Below are 14,790 nucleotides of genomic sequence, written 5' to 3'. Positions count from 1 at the left end.
CCCAGAATAACCCTGACAGGTTATTCATAACACCGCAGACCTCTCTGTTACTGGGGCAGCCACTATTATTTAGTTCAACTTACAAGGCACGGTTATTATTGGCACTTCTCCTATTAATAGGGAGAACTGCTAAAAATTGAGCAGTGTGTTTGTCCTGGGCGTGTCGCCGCCTCAGACCAGAGCTGTAGATAAACAAGAGTTTGGCCTCGGCAGATGTCGGCGGCAGCCATGTTAACTCTGTCATCATTAGAGCTTTTAGGTTCTGTCACATCCCGGTTATTTATGTGTTTGGGGAGCTCGGTGTGGGGATGTTACGGGAGGGTGAAGTCAGACGCTGAGCAGTGGAGGATACGGGGCAGTAAGAGGCTGAACAGTTGTCCAGCAAGGGCTCTGGGTGTGCTGGCACAGCAGAGGTGCTGTGGTGTGGGAACAGCTGAGCCACTTGGGCCCCTGCAGAGAGCCGATGGTACCAGACTGGTTGGCTGCTTAATTGCCTCCGTGTGTGTTTTATGTGAATATCTGTGTCAGTGTGCATTTGTGCAGAGATACGCACACGGGGCGTCTCTTAGTTCCCCAAACTGTTTGTCCTCTTCTGTTTCTCTTTCAGCCTCACACTGACGCTCTCTTCTTCCTGACTGCCTCCATCTGTCTGTCCAGCGCTGTAGCTTCCGCAGACCCAGCCCCCTGTTCCTCTCAGTGTGTTACCTGCAGCCCTCCTGTCACATTTCACCCCTGCCTGCCACATTCCTAGTTATCTCAGAGGGGTTTACATACCTTTGCCCTGAGAGGCAGCTACGAGAGAGTGTCTTGCCTTTCTAGTCATAAGAGCGGTGGGCAGACGATCAGTGAAAACAGACAGCCGTGCAGGAATCAAACAGGGTGGTAGATCAGTAAGTTTGTCTACGTTAGCAGTCACCTGAAACAGTGGTTCCCAACATGTAAAGTTTGTGTCAAGGGTTTTTCCAGGATATTAATGATGAGAGGAGTTGTTGAGCGCCGCCCTGATGCATCTTGTTTTGTTTGTCAGTTTTCTTTTAGGGCTGCAACTAATAATAAGTTTCATTGTTAGTTAATCTGTCAGTTATTTTCTTCAATAATCGATCAGTTGTTTGGTTTCATAAAAGTCAGAAAATGGTGAAAAATGTTGCTCAGTGTTTCCAAAATCCCAGGATGACGTCCTTAAATGTCTTATTTCTTACACATCCCAAAGATGTTCAGGTTACTGTCAGAGAGGAGTACAAAAACAGAAAATATTCATAACTCTTTTTTTTTCCTTTATAAACATCACTCAAATTGATTAATCAGTTACCAAATTAGATGGCGGTTAATTTAATTGGCCTCTCACAGATATATTGGTAGTGGCGTATATGTTGTCCAGTAAGCACTGATCAGATTTTTTTTTTTTTTAACAAAACATAATCTAGAAAAAGAGTCTTGGAGTAATTTATAATTATCAAAGTGACGTTTCCTGTTTCAGTGCATGATACAGTTTTTGACAATAACATTTATTGTGTGATATCCTGCCTCCATTACATAACTTTGTCACAAGTTTTTGGGATAATTGCATTATATATATAGATAGAAAATCGGCTGACATATCACAATCTGGATGTTTTACTCTGTATATCGGTATTGGCATCAGCCCTAAAAATTCAGTATCACTCAGGCTTTATTGACAACTAATCACTTAATCATTGCAGGTCTCGTTCAGTTATTAGTTGACCACATAATTATCGAGTCTGCTTGATTTCCGTAAAGCTTGATCTTATGTTTTTCAGAAAAATGGTAAACGTTAATATTTTGTGACATGAGAGAAAAAAGTGGTCTGTATTTTAGGAGCGGTCGCAAGCAGTTTATGATGCAGATTAAAACTTATAACTCCATTGCTACTGCATGCATATATCTACCAGTTGTAAGCCGTTAAACCAAAGAGTTTCCTCCTTTCTTGTTTTATTTGAATAATTTTAGAAGCTTGAAGATGTTAGATATCAGAAGAAGAAAACAACAAAGAGGCAATTCTGAAAAAATAAACACAGTGTTTTCTGTCTGGCAGAAATATATTTTAAATGTGTTTCAACCTCAGGGGTTTTTAGGGATTCTGTGTTTCATCGGGTGCTGGTTGTTATTACAGACAGTACAGCTCAATCAGTGGTTCTTAAAGGGACAGTTCACCCCAAAATAAATATTTGTTTGTAACTGTAATGCTCTTTAATAATTTAGATTGTTTTGGTGTGAGTTGCTGAGTGTTGGCAGTGTTAGCCTTTCTAGTGCAGTTAATGTTCCTGTTTATCCCCAAACTGACTTGAGATGGTGCTTTTGATCATAATAGAATTGAAAGTGCAATCAAGCAGGTAGTTTACATATCAGTGACACTTGTTTTACTTTGTCGTTTTAGCTGTTTTTAATGATCTGTGTCTTAATTTTGCATTTTGCAGATGTGTAGTCTAAGAAGAAAAATGGTATTTTGGGGCCTCATATGGCAGAAATGGAGTTTTTCTGTAAAGTTTAACAGGAGACAAATAGGGATAGGATGATTCTAGTGGCTTAAATAAAAGGTATAAACCCTACAAGGCTGCTTTAAACGATGCCCTATAAGTGCTTCTGTAGATTATTCTTTTGCTGTGGATGTGTTTGCACTTCACCCTTGAGAGGAGCCGTTTGTGGGGAAACCCTGCAGTGCTTCTGTCTGACTGATGCAGGCTTGTGGGACATTCACGATAGTTGCCACTTTAGCTTTAAAGATAATCACCAAATTCCACTCAGTGCAGCAGCGTTAGCCTGCCCACTCGTCTTTCCACTGTCAGAGCATAGCACCTCCTGTTCTTCTTCCTACATAATGTTTCTTCTGTACATCTCAAAGCACTGTCAGGACAGCAGGGACATTTAAAAGTCTGAGTCCTGTGACATCATCCACAAACTCAGTCTGCTCATCCGATACCTCACTTATTGTAAAGGAGGAGAGCCCGGGATACGAGAGACATTTTGTTGTTTCTTTGACAGATGCTCGTGTAAAAGTGTCTATTTTGAGCCCTGACTTGTTGCAGCAGACACCTCCAGCAGGTGACCCTGATACAGTCATCATGAAAGCATCAGGGCAGCTCACACACACACCTTGAAAAGCAGCAGCAGCTATGTAGGCCACTTCATCGGAACAATTAACATTCATTTGGGTAGGCGCTCTGCAAATCTGATCTCACCGTAGGCCTGCATTCCCGCCCACGCACATACACACCGATGTGCACTTACACACACACACACACACACACACGCACACGCACACGCACACACACACACACGCACACGCACACACACACACACACGCCTCTCCTCCTGTGCAAGTATTACTACAGCAGCTCCATTGACGAGGCTTCTCTGGCCTGACAGAGCGAACGGCTGCTGGTGACTCAGACTGGCTGCTTCTGATCTCACTGTGAATTAAAACACACGCCCCCTGGTGGCCGCTCACAGACCACCGTCCTCCATCTTTCTCTAGCTCACACTAATGTACTGGGATGTACCAATGTGTGTGTGTGTGTGTGTGTGTGTTGGGGTGCCATACAGTTCCCACCACACACTGTATAGTATGTCAGTATAGTAGGATTTTAAAAATGGTCTGCATCAACATCTGGTAAATGTGTTGCTGAGGTACATTTATTTTGATGATTACTGAAAGTGTCCAGTGCAGATGTCGACATGTTTGACTGTGTTATTATGTACATGTATTATTGTTTTATCATTATATTGTTATAATGTGCTTAAGATCTAACCGGCTGTATTTTTCTGTTCTTTCTCGCAGCTTCTTAGACAGGATCGATGTGGTCAGGCAGAATGACTACACACCCACTGATCAGGTGAGATGCTCTACAGTCAAACACCTGCAGTATATTGAAACACTCTGTCTGCATCTGTGGTGCTAAAACTATTAGTCAGTTATTTGTTTAGCTGATTGACAGAAAATTAAGTGTCAAGAATTTTTTTATTTGATTTATCAAGAAAAAATGCCAAATATGGTGCTTTTTCACAGGAAGCATTTTGACTTGTCACAGCACAAACAGCACAGATATAGATAATTAAATTATCGATGGGTGAGCTCTGTTTACTGTTTCAGTTTCAGGGTTCTGGTATTGTGTGTGCTGCCTCACTGACTACGTTTATGTGCACAAAATATTACAGTTTTTGCCCTTATTCCAAAAAATTCAAAAAATATTTCTAATAAGCTATTTAAGCAGCTAATGAAAATGAATATTCCACTAATATTCCTGTTTACATGCAGCTGTACAAACTCTGATTTAGGTGCCTTAACATGTTGTTTAACATGTCAAAATAACCTCAAGAGTTTCCTACCGGTGGCGGAGTTGTTCAACCATGTGAACACAGCCTCCTTCTTTCATTCCTTCAGCCACCTTCTCAAAAATTTTGGCTCTACGATATTTGTGCATATCCAAAAACCTGTTGATATCCAAGTCTGTCATAATGTTAAAAAGTAGGTGTTTTTCTCCTTCTGAAAAGAAATGTGTGCTTTTTTTTTGGGCATGCATCTCTTCCCCACAACCTTGGAAACTGTCGGCTGGTTGATTTATGTACAACATATCCATGACAACGCACATAGCTGACCGTAAAAAGGCAAGATGCTGTGTGTCGCAAACTGCTGTAAAAACCCCAATTGAGATGAATATTCTTAATGCGCTGTGTACATATATGTCCAAAGAATGCTATTAAAACCTGAATAATACTGACATATCCCGCATTTTTTAATCAGAAAATTTTGAAGTCGGAAAAAGGTTAATTTCAGAACAGAATATGCTTTTTACCTGAGCCATATCAAATTACTGTCATGTTCGAAAAAAATAGTGGAATATTAGTGTGCATGCAATCGTAGCCATTGTCACTCTGTCATGGTTTACTGAAACAGTCATCATTAATGTTATTAGTAACATCTGTACATTCCTACTATGACAAGTCAAAATGTCTGCTGTAAAGATGGACTGTTGGCTGCGTCCCAAATCATTCCCTCGTTCACTCACTCACAGCTTCCTATATAACACACACTCAGTAGTATACTTTGTAGTTCACAGTTAATCAAGCGTTTGGACTCTTATAAATCAGCGTCATTTTGTGTCGTCCCTGACGGCTGTACAGTCACACAACTGTAATTTTTACATCCAGAAAATGTGAGGCATTGCATTGTGGGATTGTGAGCACAGAGCACCATGCACTCAACTTTTTTTTGTTCCATTGTTGGAGTTTTTGAAGCAACTATATAGCCCAGACATTTTATAGAGTTCAGACACAGTGTAAAACTAGTGCACTCACCTATTCTTGACAAATGGGGCCAAACCTTAGTTTTGTGTTTGTGCCTTGACTATTAAACCTTGTAATGGGCCAACCTCCCAGTGATCAAATTTTAGCTATATAATGGATGTCAGAGGTAAGATCTGACAAGGTTGGTGTCTTATTGTGTTGACAAAAACTTATATATTTATTTGTTTTACAGCAGCTGTAGTGAGTAGCCATTTTATTTTTCAAATTTGCTAAGAGTTCCCTTAATGCTAATCAAACTACTCCTTTTTAAAACTTGATTCTTATTTAGTTTGGATTTAGAAGGCTACAGAGTTGACATGTTCTGGTTGAGACACTCAATAGCAATATTATTTAATGACTTTACCAATAAATAGAAAGCTTACTGGTACTTGAGCAGCATTCCCCTCTTTTTGGAAACCAGGAAGTGAGACAGGAGTCCTTATGATATAGCTAATTCATTTTATGCTCGATTAAATTATGTTTTTTAGAAATTTGACAGACTTGACAAAACTCTGGGACACATTTTCATAAAAAATAAACTTTAAAACAAAGAAGATTAGCAGAACATTTTTACACCAATGGTATCAGTACAAACTGATTTTGAAGGCTTTTAACACATTTTTAATTATTTGAAGTTGTGAATTCTTGTCTGGGACAAATGTGTTTTCTGGCACTGGGCAAGCTTAGAAGTTAAAAAAATGAAAGCAGATCAAAGTATTTTATAAATCGTATTTTTTCCTACATGTAAATCCTTTTATTATAATATTCCACCCCAAAGAATAATAATTCCGTTGATGAATTACAACTTAAAGGCTCTTATATTTTGGTGGGGCGTGATTTGCCAAGAATGGGTGAACTATATATTAAATAGGGTGTGATTCAGACACAGTTTGTGTTTCCTGCTTCTCAGTTATAAAGATTTGCTGCTTTTCTCTGTGAATATCTTCACTTTTGGACTGTTGGTCAGACAAAACTGGGAATTTGCTGTTTTATGATATCTTGCATAAACAATAAATGAATCATCGAAAGTGATTATTGACAGATTAAATAATAATGAATATATCTGTTGCTCTGTAATAAATTGTAATACTTAACATAAAGAAGCTGTCTTTATTTAATATTAAATACAGTATGACCTGAGTTAAGAGGAAGTTTAAATGATGCTTTGTTTATAGCTGAAATGCCTATAAATTCAATAATAAATCATAAGAGTACTGAGTTTATCCATCCTTGTCCTCTGTTAATAATCCCGTCTTTATTACCTTGTTTTTCTTCTCTTTTGACACTCTTACGTCCGTCCTCCTGACATCTCTTTTCTACACCTCCCATGTCTGTATTTTTTTTCTGTATTTATCTTTAATGATCTTGACTCCATCCTGTGTGTCTCTATTTTTCAGGACCTGTTGAGATGCAGAGTACTGACATCTGGGATCTTTGAGACACGATTTCAAATAGACAAAGTCAATTTCCAGTGAGTTACCTCAAAGTTTATTTATCACAGTGTTTGTGATAAAGTAAAAATAAGATGCAAATACAGAATATTCCCCTTTTTTACTCTGCAAGTGAAACATCCAAAGATTAAATATTTGAAGGGCAATAAGCAATGTGAATTCCCAGGATGACAAATGAATCACCTTTTTATATAATTTGTTTTTAATTGATATTGAATATTAAGTCTCGTGAGGTCATGTGTTTTTTATTTGATTGAGAAGGTCTTGTTTCTGTTCAGTAAACAATGATGTCAGTATTTAAAGTCTTTGCTCCACTTTTACAACGCACATTAACCTTTGAACTTCCTCTGTTTCACAGTATGTTTGATGTTGGAGGTCAGAGGGATGAACGTCGAAAATGGATCCAGTGTTTCAACGGTAGGTTATTTGGAGCTTGCTTCACTATTTATGAATTACTTAAAAATAATCAGTGACAATCAGTCATTAATTCCGTAATTTGTTATTGTTTATTGTGTCCAGGATTGTTTTCTAGTGTTTTTCCAGGTGCATGTCTCAGTGTTTATTTAACTCTAAAGGTAATCAAGAGTGTTTGGTAGTTTTACTCCTCTTTAATGTATTAGTCATATCCTGTGGTGTGTGTGTGTGTGTGTGTGTGTGTGTGTGTGTGTGTGTGTGTGTGTGTGTGTGACACAGATGTGACAGCCATCATCTTCGTAGTGGCGAGTAGCAGCTACAACATGGTGATCAGAGAAGACAATCAGACCAACAGACTACAGGAAGCCCTCAACCTTTTCAAGAACATCTGGAACAACAGGTGAGCAATTTGAAGTCTGAAATTCAAAGTTTTATTTTTCTTTCTGGATTTATTCATCAAATATGAAACTAGTAATACTCTCTCTCTCCCAGTTCATCCAGTATATTAGTTTAAGGTGAAAAGGGAGAAATAAAAGGCATTCACAAAATGCATATGGCACAAAGGGACATCTCGGGCAAGCACTGTTTTTTCCATCAGACCTTTCCTACCTCCTGCTTTGCACTTCCTGGTCACTAGCAACTAATCACTCTGATAAATGAGTCTCAACTATAAACATCAACACACTCACTTTTAGGCGTTTACACACGGCAATAAACAAAGTTAGTATAGGTGAATGTTGTAAAAACGTGAGAGGAAAAATAGTGTTATCTTAATACAAACTAAAACAAACAAAACTGACACTAAACCTTGTTGGCTTGTTAACACAGCAGCTCCAATGACGTCACTCAGGTGAGACAAATCAAATTACATCAGAACGAAGCAAATAAACTCGTAGTGCAATAGACCGGCAAACTTAATATTCAACAATGTGGGCTTTTTCACATACATTGATACTCTTTGGTAACTCTGGAGAGCTACTGATAACCACCAGGTTGTGTAATGGCTGACGCACTTCCTTTGTGCCGTAAATCGAGCCCTCATACCCGTTGGCAGAAAGTGAGACTTATAAAGAACCAATCTACACACAGATGATGTCATTATTCTATAGCCATTACATTGTACTATTGGCATTTACCTAATAATGATAAGTCAAAGCAAAAACGTGAACCTTCATACGTCAGTGCTATTTACCAAAGGTTTTTCCTTTTTAAGACAAAATATGAGAGACATTTTAAACAAGTGCTGTGACGTACTGTACAAACAGGATTGAAAATTGAAACCAGGAAATATTCATGCTCAGGGTGCATGTATGTACAGTGGGAGAAGACAAAGTCCTCCTCTCCATGTGGGAACATATGGACTGTTTATGGCACGAGCATTAAGACCTTTTCAGCCCAGAGGAGTAAATGTTTCAAAGCCTGTTAAAACATAACACCACTTAAAAACTGGGGACTCAGCAACAGACCTGTAACGTACTTTGGGTCCTGATCGAAAGTCCAAAGAAACCTGGCACTGAACTCGTCCTTCATTTCCCTCCGCAGGTGGCTACGGACCATTTCTGTAATCCTCTTCCTGAACAAACAGGACCTGCTCGCTGAGAAGGTTTTGGCAGGGAAATCTAAAATTGAGGAGTATTTCCCGGAGTTTGCACGCTACACTACACCTGATGATGGTAAGAGGCTGACACTGGTATCTGTGGGCGTCCAGTACATAACACACACACACACACACACACACATCAGTTTGTCTGTGGTCAAACCGACGCTTTCGAATGATGAGTCAAAATACAACAATCTAGTTAAAAATCAGCTGAGGATTAAACAATATGAAGCTCTATCGTAACCAATAAGTAAAGTCTAATAGCACATTACATCAGCTTTACAGAATACCTTATTGAATTGGTCACAATATTCTTCATCATCCTTACGAGCTTTACCAGATGTAGCTCCTCATGGTGACGTATCCTGTTCAGCAGGAGGAGTGATGTGTTTAATGTCTTACTGTAAAAGAGAGACTTAATGGTGACCAGATTTTTTTCTTGTCCAACAGCAATACCAGAGCCAGGTGAGGATCCCCGCGTCACAAGGGCAAAGTACTTCATTCGGGATGAGTTTCTGGTACGTACAAAGCTCATGTTTTACCTGATCATTTTCATCAAACTATTTATTTTTTTTATAATTTCACCAGGTCTGTTCACAGATCTGACAGTCCGCTAAATGTACATGTTGCCACCTGTATCACTGATTTAAAATCCTGTATAACTCAGTAGTGATTCATGAACTGGTTGTAGTTTGACAGAAGCAGCAACAGCAGTTAACAGAAAGTCAAAGACATCACAGTTTCATCCAAACTGTGCGACTGGCAAATGTTCTTCTTCTTCTTGGACGTGCCGTGCTAAATCAACACTAGTGAAAGTTCAGCACCAAAGATGTCACCAAAATCAAAACACAAATCTCGCAGATGGCGACTAATGTTCCTCTCAGTCACTGTGTTCAGAGGATATTTGCCTTCAAGATACTCTCAGTAACTTCAGTGGAAAGTCCAAACAGGGTAAAAGTGTGGATTAACAGTTGAAATAGGCAACTACAAGTCATCAGTAAATGGTTGAGCTATCCTCTAAGTGGAATGCAACTTTACTGAACAGACTTAAACATTAACAGCTGAAATTGTAGTAAGAAAGTGTTGTGACAATATTTGATTTTCTATAATAAATAGTAAAATGCATCTATCTATCTTTTTAGAGAACACATTAGGGGCATAACAGGTGGTGCTTATAGGGATACTTGAGTTCATCTGACAGGGCTGTGGAGGTACAGGACTCCCTAAAAACTTGGTGTATTACATGGATGGGTGTGATTTTGGAGGACTCAGCAGTGCACACAGTTGCGAGCTCCATGACCATCTCAGCCCATGCTCTGAGTGCATGTTAATACTTTATGTGATAATCTGCGTGCACCTTTGTAAGAATGCAGAACAAAAATCCTGAATTACTTTGCTCTGAGTGACAGAGTATGGGATGGTTTTATTTCTAAAACTCTGGAAATTAGGGAAGCAACACTGAATGATACACACATACAACATGAGATCAGTTTATTTGATGCATGTTAATAAGGCTCCATTGTTGCCATACATATTAAACTCTGTCATAGTTTTGTGACTACAGCTCGCTCTCATCTGATTTTAGTCACCAGCAGTCCAACACTACTGAACTGAGGCAGTTTGACCACACGTGAAATGCGAGTAAGATGCCGAAAAAGTTGAGCATCATTTTTGTTTCCCGTGAAAACATTTCATTTCGTGCAGCCTTAACTGAAAACTGTCAACAACTGCTCAACTGTCTGGCAAAGTATTTTTGCATGCTATAAAGGGGCTAATTGTAAGATTATTTTTGGTGCTTCGACTGAAAACTGTTTCAAAAACTCTGACTTAAGTTCTTGTCTGTCATTGCATATTTTAGTCCATCTAAATATCAATATATTTTAGTTGTACTTACTTCCTGGTATAACGTTATGACTGACGTTGAATAACAGCAGTCGGAAAAAAGTCTGCCGGCAAGTCTAGTCACAGCTGCAGCCGTGTCAGCAGCACAGTGAGCACAAATCTAAGGGTGTTTTTACATATAATTCTCTTCAAGCAAACCGAACTCAGTCCTCTGAAAGTGCACCAAAAAGTGGACCAACAGAGAAGGGACTCAGATCTTTTTGTGTTCACATTGTCAGATCATTTGAAAGAGGACTCAGTTCTCTTTCCTGGTCACACTATAGCATAAAATATATATTGACATAGTTTTGTTTTTACTTGGACGTTTGAGTTCTGTTCACTTCAGAGGGGTCTGACTTCTCTTGGAGTCTTCACTTGGCGCAAAAAAATGCTGAGTCACCGCTCCGAGCCTGTTTAGAGATCTGAAAAGGACCAAGTGTGAAAACACCCTAATTGTGTCTTTGTAAATTGATGATCACGGAAAATAAAAAAGTCTCTACGTGAAGTCTCTCGTAGGTTAAATTCTGGGCTTAAAGCAAAGATTAGGATAATAAACAGCTCTCTAGGTTATAGTTTTGTGAGCTTGTCCAAAAAGTGACAAGAGAAACCAGTGCAAAGACACGAGAATGCACACCAGGTACACAACACTGTGTGACGCAGGAATTAAGGCACGTTTTCAGGGAGTCCTTCGTAGCTACGCAAGACAGAACACCTCCAACACTAACATGTCTTTCCTTTGTGTCTTCTTCAGAGGATCAGCACAGCCAGCGGGGACGGACGGCATTACTGTTACCCCCACTTCACCTGCGCGGTCGACACAGAAAACATCCGCCGCGTCTTCAATGACTGTCGCGACATCATACAGCGGATGCACCTACGGCAGTACGAGCTGTTGTGATGGGCAGCGGCGTCTGGCCTACGTATCTACCTACCAACCTACCTATCTACCCCCCACCCCTCCCCCACTCCCTACAACCAGTTAGCCAATCACCCCCTCCACTTCTACCAACTTCACCAAATGACCGAGCCCTCGCCTCCATCTCGATACAGCTCCTACAGAACTTGTCCCACAAGACTCCAGAAAAACAGTGGAAAGACTTTTTCTAAAAAAAGGAAACACAGTTAAGGATCCACCAATATCATCTTCATCACCTATTAGCCAGGACTGACTGCTGTACTCAGCTACACTTTGACCCAGGAACAAGGGTCAGGACTGGAACCCCTCAGTGCAGGCTCTCCCTCCTTTAGCTCTCTTTCTCTCTCAGATATATCAACACACACACACACACACACACACACACACACACACACTACAGCGTAAGACATGCACAGCCCTTCGACAGGTTTTAATGTCTCATATCACACACACACACACACACACACACACACACAGATCCTTTAAAAGTCCTCCTGCTTTTAACAGTTACAGAGGCTGAATTAAATAATGCATCCTGAGAGAGAGGAGTTTATTCACCGCGTGCTGAAGACGACGACGACGGAGGAGAAGGAGGAGGAGGAGGAGGAGAAGAGAACGATGGACACGGAGGGTGGCAAACTGATACAGAGGAGGGCTGTGAGCCTTTTTTTTTTTTGTCGCCCGAACAGACGGACTAATTGACTAACGGCTGCCTGTGGACGTGAGTGTGACTCGAACATAAGACCGCACGGCTCACATGACCCGCTCTTCAAGAACCCCGATCGAGGAGGGATGGCAGAAAACAACAACAACAAAAAATATCGAGAAAAAAAAAAAAAAGAAATATCATACAATGCATAAATTCATGCATACCAGTGAACTTCATGCAGTGCAAAAAATCCAAGCTATATATATAGATATTTATATATGTGTGTATATAAATATGTATATATATAAATATAAATATTATATATTCCTGTAATAACACAAATCAACTTTTAAGTTTTTGTTAGTTTTTACCCCATGTTGTGTGTTGGTGTACACTGTGTGTGTGATCAGCCTTTGTGCACCATTTAATCCCCCCCCCCCTCCCCTCCCCTCCTCCTCACCTACACACACACACACACACACACACACACACACATACATATACAGCCTCGCCCCCTTTGCCCCTGCTGCTATCTGACAACTACTCAACATGTGGAAAATAAAGAAGAGGTTTTATTTAATATGGAAAATAACAAAAGGAAAGCATGAAGAAGAAATGACTTGTCGAGACTGGATGCAACATTTTACCTGGGAACACACGCGCACACACACACACACACACACACACACACAAGCTTCAGCCCTCATCAGCCCCCCTTCCCTCCCCACATGACATCCTACCCCGCCACACACAACCACCTTTCGTCTTACTCTCTCACACCTCCCGCTCCCACTTCCTGTCCCCTCCCGGCTTTAAGTACGTCTGTCTTTATTTTACTGCTGGACTATTATTCTTGTACAGACTGTAAAATGTATTATTTTGTACAACTTTATTGAAGAAAAAAAATTAACTTGTAGAAGATCCCTGTGCCTTGATCACGACTGTACGTGTAAAAATGAGCTAATATGTAAGTTATGTTTCACTGCGCTGTACAGCTGGACGGGTCTGTCCCACCTCGTCCGTGCTGGCTCGCCCCTCCGCTGGAGGCTGGGGGGAGGGGCATCGGATCGGGGCGGAGGCCTTTCGTCTGTTGCTTAGTTTATTTTATTTTATTTTTTTTCTCCCCTCCCCACATTTGTTTGTTCGTTGATTCATTTGTTTTGCTTTGACTCTCCTCTGGTTTATATAATAGGATTTGAAAAGAAAAAAAATAAGAAAAAAAAAGATAATCAGACACACCACCTTAATGCTGTGTAGTGAAAGATACTGAACCCTAACACAATTTAATATATATAAAATATATTTCAGATTTTATATTTTATATATATGTACTGTACACTTATATCTATCCCCCCTTGTGAGCTGTCCCCCAGGTTTCCTTTGCTTTCTGTCAGTAACATCTGCATACATTTTTCAGAAGGTGGCGATTCTGGGTGCAATGGGATGGGTATTAATTTGTTTTTGTTTTGTTTTTTTATTTTAATTTTATTTTAGCTTTAACTCTTTTGAAGGAGACGGAAATATCCAGTTGCAAAACATTGCTTGTTTCTACATAAACCAAATTCTTTTTGCTTAAACAAGAAGAAACAGTTGTATTAGTGTTTGGTTCATTCTCAGGCTGAGTTCACCAGATCCTCTCTACATCTGCATCACACGCACTCAGCTGCCAATTTATTAGGTACGCCTGGCTTAAAGGTCCAGTGTGTAGGATTTAGAGGCATCTAGTGGTGAGGTTGTAGATTGCAACCAACTGAAACCTCTCCCGTGTGCCAGCATATAATAGAGCTACAGTGGCCGACACAGAAACATGAACCACCCGGTCTAGAGCCAGTGTTTTGTTTGTCCTGTCTGGGCTACCGTAAAAACAACATGGACTCCATGGAAGAGGACCTGCTCCGTTTGTAGGTATAAATAGTTCCTTATAGTAATACAATAGTTCTTATTTTCAAGCTTATATAGACCAATGAAAACAGTATTGAATATTATACTCTATGTCTTTGCCAAAATATAACCCTAAATCCTACATGCTGGACCTATAAAGCTCAGTCTAATATACTACAGTCCTGCAGTGAATTCTTCCGTCATGAAGGTTATAATGTTCGATGAGAGGTGTTTCTTCTATTGTGCCCACTCCATTTATATTAGTGAGGGCAGACTAAATATTGGACAGACCTTTCTCTAAAACAAGATGCAATTAATATTTGTAAATTTAAACTACATAGCACTCATCAAAACCAGGGATCACAACGTGCTTTAAAAGGGAAAACATAGAAAATACGTATACGAATCAGGGTTTCTGCAGATCCTAAAAAAGTTTTAAAAGGCATTGAATTCATTCATCTAAAAATATGGATTTAATCGGTATTGAAGTCTTTCAAAAGTCTTGAAATTGCTTAGACATGGGAAGTAGGATTTATATTATTTTTTCCTGACGTTGCACTGTAAAATTAAAAACAAAACAAAAAAAACAAAACGGTAACTTCTATTGTTGAAAATAATCTACTGAAGGCCTCTTCCACTAACGTCATACAGATCAAGATAGTGGAACCAACAACTCTCATATTTTATTTCTGGCCAG

At 39.7% G+C, this 14,790-nt stretch overlaps 1 protein-coding gene across 1 annotated transcript in view; it reads left to right on the top strand.

The window, feature by feature from the left end:
* LOC125896049 (guanine nucleotide-binding protein G(s) subunit alpha-like) overlaps positions 1-13,807 on the top strand; it is a 47,765-nt gene extending 33,958 nt beyond the window's left edge. Inside the window, exons 6-12 of the mRNA XM_049588401.1 lie at positions 3,797-3,851; positions 6,699-6,772; positions 7,111-7,169; positions 7,446-7,566; positions 8,709-8,839; positions 9,217-9,284; positions 11,399-13,807. Of these exons, the coding sequence (XP_049444358.1) occupies positions 3,797-3,851; positions 6,699-6,772; positions 7,111-7,169; positions 7,446-7,566; positions 8,709-8,839; positions 9,217-9,284; positions 11,399-11,545 (655 nt within the window). The 3' untranslated portion in view covers positions 11,546-13,807. The remainder of the gene's footprint in view (positions 1-3,796; positions 3,852-6,698; positions 6,773-7,110; positions 7,170-7,445; positions 7,567-8,708; positions 8,840-9,216; positions 9,285-11,398) is intronic.
* Positions 13,808-14,790: the final 983 nt, after the last annotated feature.

This window comes from Epinephelus fuscoguttatus, linkage group LG1 (assembly GCF_011397635.1).
Source record: "Epinephelus fuscoguttatus linkage group LG1, E.fuscoguttatus.final_Chr_v1".
Classification (NCBI taxonomy): domain Eukaryota; kingdom Metazoa; phylum Chordata; class Actinopteri; order Perciformes; family Serranidae; genus Epinephelus; species Epinephelus fuscoguttatus.
This window is presented reverse-complemented; position numbering and strand designations above follow the sequence as displayed.